At 36.4% G+C, this 13085-nt stretch overlaps 1 protein-coding gene across 4 annotated transcripts in view; it reads right to left on the bottom strand.

Moving 5' to 3' along the window:
• The window catches only part of ARAP2 (ArfGAP with RhoGAP domain, ankyrin repeat and PH domain 2), a 199385-nt gene that overhangs the window by 142537 nt on the left and 43763 nt on the right, over positions 1–13085 (bottom strand). For all 4 annotated transcript variants that reach the window (XM_060148378.1, XM_060148380.1, XM_060148377.1 and 1 more), the window contains one exon: positions 1528–1597. In XM_060148378.1, coding sequence (XP_060004361.1) covers positions 1528–1597 — 70 coding nt within the window. The remainder of the gene's footprint in view (positions 1–1527; positions 1598–13085) is intronic.

Raw genomic sequence — 13085 nt, 5'->3', positions numbered from 1 at the left:
AGAAGGGCACAGGTGCTAAAGAAAACCAGAGGTCAGATTGCATCAGATACAGAGACTACATTTTACCCACCCTTGGTTACAGAAATTGTCTCAAGATTCAAATGAACAAGCACACTAGAAACAATAGCTAAGGCAGAAAACTAGCTTTTAAAAATGTTCATCTCATATCTCGCAAATGTCAAAGAGGTGTGTTTAAACCTATCTGATGCTTTAGCGGGATCACTGCAAAGAGAAAACAGTGAATACTTCTCTAAACTTTCTGTTATTCTTAGTGTTGTAGCATGCAGCGTGTATTACTTTCTGTCTAAAAGCATATGCTCTTCTTTCTTGTAGCATTGAACAATCAATACATGAAAGGGAATCTAAATCTCTATTTGAGCCACCAATAACACCAATATTAGGCAGTGAAAAAATCACTAAATAATGAGAAGATAATATTAGATTATAAACTATAAATAAGAGGATGTGGTTAAGTGTTAAATCAATATATTAAAAGAATGTATATAGTTAAGATTGTAAAATTATATGATTTTAACTAACAAAAAATACGGTCTATTTATTAGTTGCAACTTTTTAATTAAGGAAATTTTCAAACACATAGAATTGGAAAGATTAGTACAAGAAACACTCATAACCTCAAGTGGACAGTTGTTAACATTGCTATTTTTTGTTTTACCTAGCTATGCATGTGTGCATATATATATATACACACATATATATATAAATATACATATAGAGAGGGTATATATAGATAGGTAACATTTGAAAGACATTTGCATATATAATGACACTTCACCCCTAAATATTTAAGCCTACATCTCCTAAGAATAAAGACATTCTCATCCCTAAGGAGAAGGACATGATCAAAATAGTATCATGTTGTTAAGACTCAACTGCCTAAAGAATATATTGTAACCACTTGCACATCAAGATATTCGGTGTGCTCTAACTCCAAACACAACCTTCTCAGCTTCATCTCTCACTAGGCTCCCGAACATACTCTATTTTCCAATCAGAGAATCTGGGCATCTCATTGTTCTCTCTGCTATCAAGTCCTGTTCTTTCTAGTTTCTCTACGTACAAACATTCTTCTTTCTTCAAAATTCATGGCCATTAGAAATCTCATGCAAGAAGCGTTCCTTGATTCTTCCACACCCCTTCCAGAGGACAAAATAACCTCTCCTTGCTTTGCCATTTTCTACTTGTGGTGTCATTTTGTAAACATTTTTGAGCACCCTCTAGGATAAAGGCAATTTCTTATGTATCTGCATATCACGTATAGCAAATCCCGTAGTTCGTAGGAGATATTCCATAAATAATTGTTAGATACTTAAGTTTTAAAAAATCCCAATTTTATATGTCTGGGAAAAGTTAAACTATGGAAAGAGTTAAGTGTTTTATCCTATGCAAATTCTTTTCATGTTGATAATCCAACTCCTATTCTTAAAGACCAAAGCACGTGCTTAGTTTATTGACGTACACTCAGCATGCATAGGACAATCTTTGAAAACTGTAAAACGTACTTACCTTATCGTTATTGTAATAAGAAATGCTAAGGCCATCAAATTTCACCCATCTCTTCTGAAACATGCGTTTTCTGTAAAACGTATGAAATTGTCATTTTACATTTAAGAACCATGCACTTGGATTTTAAATACAGTTGTAATATAGAACTGTGTTGAGTACATCCCAATTTGATAGTAAGCAGTGTAGAGAACAGTAGGCTATGACAATGTACAGTTTTGGCAATGGTACAAAGGAAAGGAAATATGTACAATGACACCTTCTAATCAATTGCCCTAGGTGCTTTTAAAAAAGGATACTGCTAACAGTGTCATCATTTTTTTTTTTTTTTTTTTTGCGGTACGCGGGCCTCTCACTGCTGTGGCCTCTCCCGCTACAGAGCACAGGCTCCGGACGTGCAGGCCCAGCGGCCATGGCTCACGGGCCCAGCCACTCCGCGGCATGTGGGATCCTCCCGGACCGGGGCACGAACCCACGTCCCCTGCATCAGCAGGCGGACTCTCAACCACTGCGCCACCAGGGAAGCCCTGTCATCATTTTTTAAAATGTAACTTGCAGTGTCATCATCCACATCGGTAAGGTTGAGTAGAAAACAAAGTGTGGTCAGAAATACTATCATGGCACCTATATCCCTTAAAGGAGATAATTCCTCAATGAAGATAACATAAATTTTTATCCTTCATTAAGCTTATAACATTTTATCTTATTTTTTTTAATTTTTGCTTTGGGGCATGCATAATATTTTGCTAAAATAACAAAGCTTTGTCAATTGGATTTACATAGATATATTATTTAATTCTGATCAAATAAGCTGTAAAGGCCCTGACTAAACATGGAGAATCATTTGCAATCATCCAAAATTCATTGAAACATTAACATTTTGAGAAAAAGAATCATATGAAAGGCAAATGCAGTTTAAAATGGTTACTGACACGAGAAACAAAGCAAAATAATGTCATCATATGTTCCCTATTTAGGCATAAAAGGAGAAAAAGATTTTCTGACTATATAAGGGAAAAGTGAAGACCCATTTCTAGTTGGGCTTGTTTTTGTTTTTTGTTTCAGTCCCCTTCCCCGAAGTCAGACAATCCTAAAGGTTTTGAATGTCTTATTCTCTATGCGACTCTCAGTGTGAACTGATACAATCTAGATACTTTTAGCCTTTATCACAGATAATATTTGAAAACTAACTTCCTGTTTAAAAAACGAGTCATCTCTAAACAAATAGGTAGATAACCACGTCTACCTTTTCCTTTTGCAGTTCTCTAACATGTTTAAGATGAGGAAATGGTATAGCTCTCTGTGGTTTTTAGAAGACTTAAAGGTAGAAAAAGCACCTCAGAAAGAGTGGAGAACTTGTCTTCTGGGCTCTTTCCTGGGCCACACACACCTATTACTCTAGTGAAATACAGTGAGCTGCCCACATTGATCATTAGTCAAATTATTCTGCTTAAGATAAAATTAGAGCAAATCTGATCAAACTGAGAAAAGCTTCAAAATTCACTGGTATGGACAACACTTTCACATATAAGAACTGAATCAATCATGAAGTAATAAGAACATAAGACCTTACAATTATATAACTACAACTAACGACCCAGCCCTCTTTCCATCTTACTCCCTCTTCCTTCTGCTTTTTTTTTGTTTTTTTTTTGCTGTACGCGGGCCTCTCACTGTTGTGGCCTCTCCCGTTGCGGAGCACAGGCTCCGGACGTGCAGGCTCAGCGGCCATGGCACACGACCCCAGCCGCTCCACGGCATGTGGGATCTTCCTGGACCGGGGCACGAACCCGTGTCCCCTGCATCGGCAGACGGACTCTCAACCACTGTGCCACCAGGGAAGCCCCCTTCTGCTTCTTTTTAACTTCCCTTGGCCTGTCATGTGTTCTCTTAACCTTGCAACATCCAACAGTGTCGGTTTTCATTTCCTTCACTGACTCAAAGGTTCTTCAAGTTGCCAGCATTGAGTTACAAGGTAAAGAAATACTAAGCAAACACACAGTCATTATACATTGAATGAAATCACTTAGCACTCATTTCATACTGATCTCTGTCACACTTAAAGGCAGGTGAGCAGACATCTTCCCACACAATCTCAACAGTAATTCTATAAATCAAGATTTTGTTTTAGGCCCACCTTACATGGTGAATAGTAGTAAGCTAGAACTCAGTAGTACATATAATCTTCCATTTTAGAATAAAAATAATCTACGTCTGTGGGAGATAACGGCCTTAGGACCTTCCATTAGCCCTCTAACTCCTTTGCTAACTACTCCTTACCTTTCAGAGTTCCACCTAAACCACCTATACAGACACTCCTTCCCTGATGAGCCAATCCAAAGCAACTCACAAAGCTGTCCTCTCAAAGCACCCTCTCCTTTTCCTCATAGCACTTAACACAATCTCTAATTACATGTTCGTTTAGTTGCTTGATGTCTCCCACACCAAGGATGTTTCACTCTCTACTCTATGATCAGCAACTAACACAGAGACACATATGGCACTAAAAAAGGATCTGTTCAATGAAAGAGTGACACGATTAAGCACATATCCCCTTAGCAAAAAACAGCCAGATGACAGACAGATAAAACCTCAAATGACCACCACTCAAATAACCAGCATATTTTAAAAGAAAGCCTGCCAGAAGGCGAGAAAACTTCCGAAACCTCAGAGTTAGATTAAAAGTTTCAAAATGTGCCAAAGCTGGAAGTGAAAAAAAGTTTAGAACCTACATTTTTTTTTTTTTTTTTTTTTTTTTTGGCTGTGTTTGGTCTTCATTGTGGGCTTTCTCTAGTTGTGGCGAGCGGGGGCTGCTCCTTGTTGTGGTATGCGGGCTTCTCATTGCAGTGGCTTCTCTTGTTGCAGAGCAAGGGCTCTAGGCGCACGGGCTTCAGTAGTTGGGGCTCGCAGGCTCAGTAGTTGTGGCGCACGGGCTTAGTTGCTCCGCGGCATGCGGAATCTTCCTGGACCAGGGCTGGGAACTCGTGTCCCTTGCATTGGCAGGCGGATTCTAACCACTGTACCACCTGGGAAGTCCCTAGAACCTACTTTAACATGTCTTACTTAAGATGGTTTAGTTGCGGCCACTTGGACTCAAAGTTTTCTTAGAATTCCATCACCATCTGGATAGACAGTTTGAGGTCTGAGGCATCATCCAGGAACTTAACATTCATGTCCACAGGAAAATGAGAAGGAGAGCAGGGAGGGCAGACAGCTCAGAGATCAGTCAGAGATGCTACCAGGTGACAAGCTACATTTCTCTTCTCAGGCACTGACTACAAACCACACACTGGATGCTTGGCTTTCTAAAGAAAGCCAACCAAAATGTCAGCCTCTGAGAGACTCAACGCCTAAGATATTCCCCCAACTATTTTTTAATTTTCTCGGCTACCAGGTGACTATTAGATGTGTTCAGCCATTTTAACCGAATATTTTGAAAGGTTAAATCTGTTTAATAATCTATGGAAGGACAGGTAAATAAGACAAATCCCAGCCCACGTTGAAATGGAATGAGAGTGTGGACGCTGAAAAATCAAATGTTCTGTAGTTGGAGAGAGCCATTTTGCTATCCTGCTGTTAAAACATTACTTTCGCTACCATTCATTCATCCAGTCAGCCATCAAATCTGTGGGTAACTATTCTGTGGATACTGTCCTCCAGCCATACTGCCTCCTCTGTCTAGATGCTTTCTTGCCTCGTGGCCTTCCCATATGCCATTTTCCTCATTGGAATGCTCCCTGCCTGTTCCTGACCTGGCTTGGATCCTTGAGATCCTTGAGATCTCAGCTCAAAAGTCATTCCCCCAAGTGGCCACCATTGAGTAACACACAGATCCTTCAGATTCCTTTGGTCTCTTGCTCCATTTCTTTACTTAATGACACTTAGCAGAATTTGCAATTATATATTTGATTTGTGTCCTCCACCTCCCATACTAGATATTGAGATCCTTAAGTGCAGAAACCATTTGTTTTTTTAATCAATGTAAAACCGGCAACTACCACAGTTTCTAGCATATAAAATATGCTGAATATCTAGTGAATAAACTAACAAATACGTATATTTCTCATTGCAAGATGCTTCCTCAAATTTTCATGTTACGTATAGAGAAAACAAAATACTACTAACAAAACCACTTCACCCTTAATTTCATTTTTTGCTTTTTTCAAGTACAAAGATCAGAATTTTTATATGACAAAAGCTTTGTAATTCATCATTAGTTTCCATGTAATTTTAAAATACATTTTATAGTTAAATATTTTAAAATGTATTCTTTAACATGTGCATTTTGTACCTTCCTATTTAAAAATTCTAATTAGTAAATTAAATGTTTCTAAAACTAAATTTATATAAACATGTTTAATCTATTTTTCTCATTAAATATGTCAACATTCAATTATTTTCTGCATGTGAACTTCAATACTGAATTCTAATAACTGGCTAATTAAAGATAAGAACTTATACTTAGATCCTTTCTCACAATTCCTCTTTCTAGCAAATGGAAACTTGAGTTTAAATTGTTAAACTCAATAAATTAATCAAAATTTCAACTATTGATACATAAAAGGGAAAGCTTAAGAAGCACTATTTCTAAACTTCAGTAAAATTTCGAATTAAAAAAATCGGTGAACAGTAAATTTTTAAGAATTATCTTTCCTTACCAGAGTTAAATATTTTTCTCATGTATTTATAAAAATCTACTTGATACCAGGCAACTAAATCCAGTGTAATTATGTAAAATTAATCTATTACACACAATTAGAGGTTTCTAAAGTACTTTAAACGCTTTCTCTGACATAAGTTATGTCTTTCCCTTAAATTTTGATTAACAATTTATTTAGTAAATGTTAAAAAAAAAGACAAAGTATAAAATAGAGTGTCACTCTAGTCTGTGTTCCTACTATCACATGACACAAATTAGAACTAATGGATTATTATACAAAGAAGAGATTTTAAAGCCTGTCAATACAGAATTTATTAATCTTGATAATAAAAACAACACTTATATAGTGCTTTGTTCTAGGCACTGTTGCAAGCCATATACAAACATTAATTCATTCAGTCCTCCAAACAATCATATGAGGCAAGTAATATTATTATTCCCATTTCACAGATGAAGCCACAGAGGAGCTGGCAGGTTAAATAATTTGCCCAAGTCACACAACTGATAAAGATCATTTCTGTAAGTCAAATCCAGGCAGTCTGGTCCCAAAGTCTATGCTCTTAACAACTACACAAAACAGACTCTGGGACATTTTATGGCAAAGCACCCTCAATATCCCTTTAGGTAGCAATAACATTTGACCTCTACCCATTTAATATGTGAGTTCAATTCTGCAAAGTGCTTCAGAATTCCTTCGGGAAAAAAAGTAAAGTAGACGTGAAAAATATTAGCCTAGGTTTTATCCTATTTTGTTTTTAGGCTTCTAAAGGAAAACATTTCTTTGAGAAGCCTTTTTAGAATAATTCATAAGGCATGTGTGGTGTTGTTGAATGGATTTCTATAAGCACTTCCCTTGAGTTCTAGTAGGGCAGGTTGTGTGAAGTTTCCACTGCTATCATAAATACAGCCTTGCCACCTGGTGTCAGTTTTTGTTGTCTCAAAAACTGTGTGTCTTAAAAATTCTTTTTTAACAACAGTGTATATACAAACAATTACATCTCTATTTATGAAGTATATACATGAAGGCACTCCTGTTTAATTTCAATCCTAAGTGCCAGAAGGTTGTTTTTTTTTTAAAGATTACATCTTTTAGCTTTAAAAAAACTAAAAAATTGGATAAGCATGCTAACCAATGATATTAATTTAAAGTGGCAGAGGCTACCAAACTGTCATCTTTAAATATCACATAACCGAAATGAACCTCAAAGTAACTAAGTCAGATTTATGGCTTTTATTAATCATGGTATTTTAATCATCAAAAAATACTTCTCAATTATTCTAAACAATATCTAAGAAAAAAGATATCATAGACATGCTGTTCCAGATTCACCTGCCTTGTTTACATAATCCTGAAGAATGATATGCATACTTTATCTTATTTTCTACTCTAACCCTAACTAGACTCAATATTTTTTAGAACTACTACAATTTCCAAACGTATAGATTTTTGTTTATCTAATTACTCATTTCTATTTAGTTATTTTATCTCATTACTCTTAAGTATGAGGCTTTTAAATGCTGCAGTATTATATGACCCAGCAATCCCGCTACTGGGCATATACTTACAGAAAACCATAATTCAAAAAGAGTCATGTACCACAATGTTCACTGCAGCACTATTTACAATAGCCAGGACATGGAAGCAACCTAAATGTCCATCAACAGACAGATGGATAAAGAAAATGTGGTAAATATATACAATGGAGTATTACTCAGCCATAAAAAAGAACAAAATTGGGTCATTTGTAGAGACGTGGATGGACCTAGAGACTGTCATACAGAGTGAAGTAAGTCAGAAAGAGAAAAACGCATATTATATGTATATTATATGTATAAAATAGATAAATAATAAGAACCTACTGTATAAAAAATTAATTAAATTAAAAAAATAGTAAATGCTGCAGTATTAGTTATGAAGTATTTTATAGACGCACATCCAAGGAATTATAATATTTCTAGAAAATATCAGCCCTTTTTTCTAGACTGTATTTCCTTACTTTTAAGTAAAACAAAATGATTGTTTCCAAGATTATATGAACCAAAATGAGCTGGGGCCAAAAAACAAAAACAAAACAAAAATTTTCTGAAATCCCAGCTTCCATTTCTGCTTTAAATGAGAAAAAACAAATTTTAAGATAAAATCTCAAGTGCTAAAAGGAGTTTTAGAAGCCAATGATAAAGCACAAATTTTAATGTGTGACTTCCAACTTTTACAATATTCACAAAGAGCTTTGTGCTTACATGATATGGTATATGAAGAACCACGTTAAAAGACTCAGATCTCTTTATTTTATGGAGTCATACTCTGTTAAAAAAGCAAAAAATCCAACATGAAACCAGCTTCTAGTTAAGACGACCAGTGAAAAGTTTGCATTTATCTCTACTCCTCCTAAAACCTCAAAGGATTAAAAAACAAATAAAAATAAATAACTACAAGCCAACACTGACCGGAAAAGTAAATGATAGCATCAGTATCAAGAAATCAGGAAAGCCTAAGAAGGGATAGGAACTAACTCAGGAGGTTTCAGAGAACTGATTGCTAAGCCTGCAAGAGATCAAACTGAGAGGAAAACCAATTTACTCACAAAATTTCAGAAGGTCTCAGGAGATACAGGCACAAGTAACTCTGGAAGTGACTATGAAGGAGAGGGGGTGCTGAGAATAGAAGAGTTGTTGAAAGGCAATTAAAGAGATAAACTTGCACCCCTCACCACTCCATCCCAGAATCCCTCCCTTACTTCTCAGCTGGAAAACTGCCCCTCCTCTTTCTCAACAGGATAATAGGGTTTTATTCACTGGAGAAGATCAAACAGGGGTCTCTGGACTGGGAGACTCAGACAAGGCTAAAGGTAGGGGACAGCATTAAAAACAGTAGAATCATGCCTATATCATAAATATTTATCCTAAACATCCACATTCCCCTACTGAGCTCCCAAAAAGCTGTTAACCACTCTTACCACCCTCAATAAGGAGATTCATTTGAAAGATACTGGCATGAGGAGTCTCCAAGGAAACACATTAGGAAAGTTTAGCAAGATGATCTTACAAGAGATAGAAAGACCCATCAGGGCCTGATCCAATCAGCTTTGTAGGATCTCATTTTAAATGAACAGCCCAAACAGAGAATCATTCATGAAAGGAAGAGGCAATAGATACGGCAAACTTCACTGTTGTTTTCTTCTAAGAAACAGCCACAACAGCCCCAGCATTCAGCAACTACCACCCTGATCAGCAAGGAGCCATCAACACTGAGGCAAGACTCTCCACTAGCAAAAAGGTTATGACTTGCCAAAGGCTCAGATGATGGTTAGCATTTTTTGGCAATAATTTTTTTTTTACTTAAAAAAATTAAAAGCCCAAGATTAACAAAACATTTGAGGAAAACATCTCTAAGCTAAAAGATGGGGAAGAAACCCTCCTCCAAAATATTGAAAGAAACAGACACTACAGGAAAAGAAAGCTTCAAAACACTTATTAATATCCATAGAAAGATAAGAGAATATATTAAGTCCATGGAACAATAACAGTACATTATAAGATGAACAGTCAAAAGAAAGAAAGTGCTTTCTACATTAAATATAGGACAACAAAAAACAAAAGTGGCTTAGAAAATACAAGCTAAATAAGCTTTCTTAGGGGGCTGTAAGATGGTGAAATTGATATGTGTATGTATTTTGATTACTTCACAAATTCATAGTCCTGAGGAAGAATCTGTGGAGAAATGAATTTTAAGTACATAAAAAACTAAGTAAACCAAAAAGAATCAATAATTATTAACTCCAAGGAAAACTAAAGGTTGCAAATGAAAGAAAAATTAATCATAATATGTTGCAAAGCTCAAATATGAGCAGCATTTACATAGATATTAAGAGTATAAAACTAAATACAGATATAACATAGACATTTTATATGGCTACTTTAAAAGAATGATTAGATGGGAACTGTGTCTATGCAGGGGGGACAGTGGGTGAAAATGAATAAATATTATATTCCATGGTAGTGCCTCAACAGCTAATTACTAACACTGAAGAGTCAGAAAGAAACAGTATGAAAAAATTATTAAGATAAACAAAGTAACCCTCAGAATGGGAGAAAATATTTGCAAATGAAACAACAGACAAAGGATTAATCTCCAAAACATACAAACAGCTCATGGAGCTCAATATCAAAAAAACAAACAACCCAATTAAAAAATGGGCAGAAGTCCTAAATAGACATTTTACCAAGGAAGACATACAGATGGCCAAGAAGCACATGAAAAGATGCTCAACATCACTAATTATTAGAGAAATGCAAATCAAAACTACAATGACGTATCACCCCACACCAGTTAGAATGGGCATCATCAGAAAATCTGTAAACAACAAATGCTGAAGAGGGTGCGGAGGAAAGGGAGCCCTCTTGCACTCTTGGTAGGAATGTAAATTGATACAACCGCTACGGAGGACAGTATGGAGGTTCCTTAAAAAACTAAAAATAGAATTACCATTCGACCCAGCAATCCCACTACTGGGCATATACCCTGAGAAAACCATAATTCAAAAAGAGTCATGTACCACAATGTTCACTGCAGCACTATTTACAATAGCCAGGACATGGAAGCAACTTAAATGCCCATCGACAGATGAATGGATAAAGAAGATGTGGCACATATATACAATGAAATATTACTCAGCCATAAAAAGAAACAAAATTGAGTTATTTGTAGTGAGGTGGATGGACCTACAGTCTGTCACACAGTGAAGTCAGAAAGAGAAAAACAAATACTGTATGCTAACGCATATATATGGAATCTAAAATAAAAAAAAATGGTACTGATGAACCTAGTGGCTGGGTAGGAATAAAGACGCAGACATAGAGAATGGATTTGAGGACACAGGTGGGAGGGGGAAGCTGGGGCAAAGTGAAAGTAGCATCAACATATATACACTACCAAATGTAAAATAGTTGGCTGGTGGGAAGGAGCAGCATAGGACAGGGAGATCAGCTTGGTGCTTTGTGATGACCTAGAGGGGTGGGATAGAGAGGATGGGAAGGAGGCTCAAGAGGGAGGGGATATGGGGACATGTGTATGCATATGGCTGATTCACTTTGGTGTACAACAGAAACTAACACAGCACTGTGAAGCCATTATACTCCAATAAAGATGTATTTAAAAAAAAAAAAAAGATAAAGTAAGTACCAAAAGAAACTACTGAAGAAAGTAGAAAGTGGCTGCCTCTTGTGATAAAGTGGGAGAAGAGGAAAACTGCTTTTTTTCCTCCAGTTTTATTGAGATATAATTGACATACCACACCATATAAGTTTAAGGTGCACAGCATAATGATCTGACTTACATACATCATGAAATGATTATCACAGTAAGTTTAGTGAACATCCATCATCTCATACAAATGCAACATTAAATATTAAAAAAATCTCCTTGTGATGGGAACGCTTAGGTTTTACTCTTTCATATAGAACATACAGCAGTGTTCATTATATCTATCATGTTATATATTACAAGTACTTATTTATCTTATAAACTGGAAGTTTGGACCTTTTGACTGTCTTTATCCAACTTCCCCTCTCTCCAGCTATTTTTTCTTAATAAGCCATACAGAACTTTCAGATGCTTTAAACCATGTGCTTTTATAACCACTAAAAAACTTAATTTTGAAGGTTTAATGTGAACATATGATTTCTTTACCTTATAGTTACCAAGGTAAGAACTGACTAGAACTTACTTTTGGTAACATTATCAAAGGTCACCTGAAATGAAATGATGCTCTTCTGAAAAGAAAGCAAGCTGAGGTTTACTGAGCCCTGCTTAAGGGGCTCTGTAGTCAGACCCAATGTTAACCTACTTTTCCAACTGATCCCACAGAGGAAGCCTTGACCTTACACTTTTATGTGTGGGAAACAGCAGTTCTGAGACATTGAGTCACACAGCAAATGAGCGATAGCTTGACAATTCTAATTTCTGCCTGATTCCAACACCCTCATTCACTTCTCTGCAGCTAGACTGACTGAAATTAGCCATGTTATTTTAATAAACACTAAAACTAAGAATTTTTTCCTCAAATTACAAATAAAATATGGAAGCCTTTTATTTGCTTGGCATGGTCTTCACAAGTTATGTGTGATTTGAGAGAAAAGGCCAACTAGTTCACTAGTATAAAAAGATACTTTTTATTAGAGATTTAAGATTCAACTTTAAGTTCAACACACTGATTGGTATAGAAAACCCTGGTCAGATAGAGAGACTTGTCAACTTGCCACTACAACTGCTTTTCACTGAAAGGCTGGCCGCAGGACAGCACTCCCAGGAGGCTTGAGGCCCTCACACACTTATGGAGCAGGTGGAAAACTGCTCCACTAAAGCAGCCTTGGAGATTCTGGGCACAGGCTGGAAAGTCAGCCACTGACAAAGGAACCAACAGTATAAGTTCTGATCTCCCTCCAAGTCATGGGTGGCTTCTAAGTGATCTCTCAATCACTGTTTGGAATTTGACCCCTGTTTTGGTATTTGATCACTGGCTTTTTCATTTTCCCTAGTTCTGTGTTCAACCTGGACATGTAATTCTCTGGCAGTTTCTCCCTCCTGGTCCTAGAGCCTAACTTGTGTCTTCCATAAAATAACCTCAGCTAACCCCTCTATTTATCTCATAGACTTCAGGACATCCAGATATCACTGACATCAGTGCCTTTTCACTCCCTCTAGCCTGAAAAGTATTTCATCTAAAAACGCCAGTTGAAACGGTATCCATTTTCCAAAGGTCAGTCGAGCTGCTATTTCTCCTCCTTAGAAGATCTCTGAAGAAACGTTTTCTCAACCCCTCTGTAACCTCATGATTCTGTATTTTGTGGACCTTTCTGTACCAATTATTATACGTTATCTTTCAAATTTATTTTTATTTGT

This window comes from Lagenorhynchus albirostris, chromosome 4 (assembly GCF_949774975.1).
Source record: "Lagenorhynchus albirostris chromosome 4, mLagAlb1.1, whole genome shotgun sequence".
Lineage (NCBI taxonomy): Eukaryota > Metazoa > Chordata > Mammalia > Artiodactyla > Delphinidae > Lagenorhynchus > Lagenorhynchus albirostris.
Note: the sequence above shows the minus strand (reverse complement) of the source record. Positions and strands in the feature narration are given on the sequence as shown.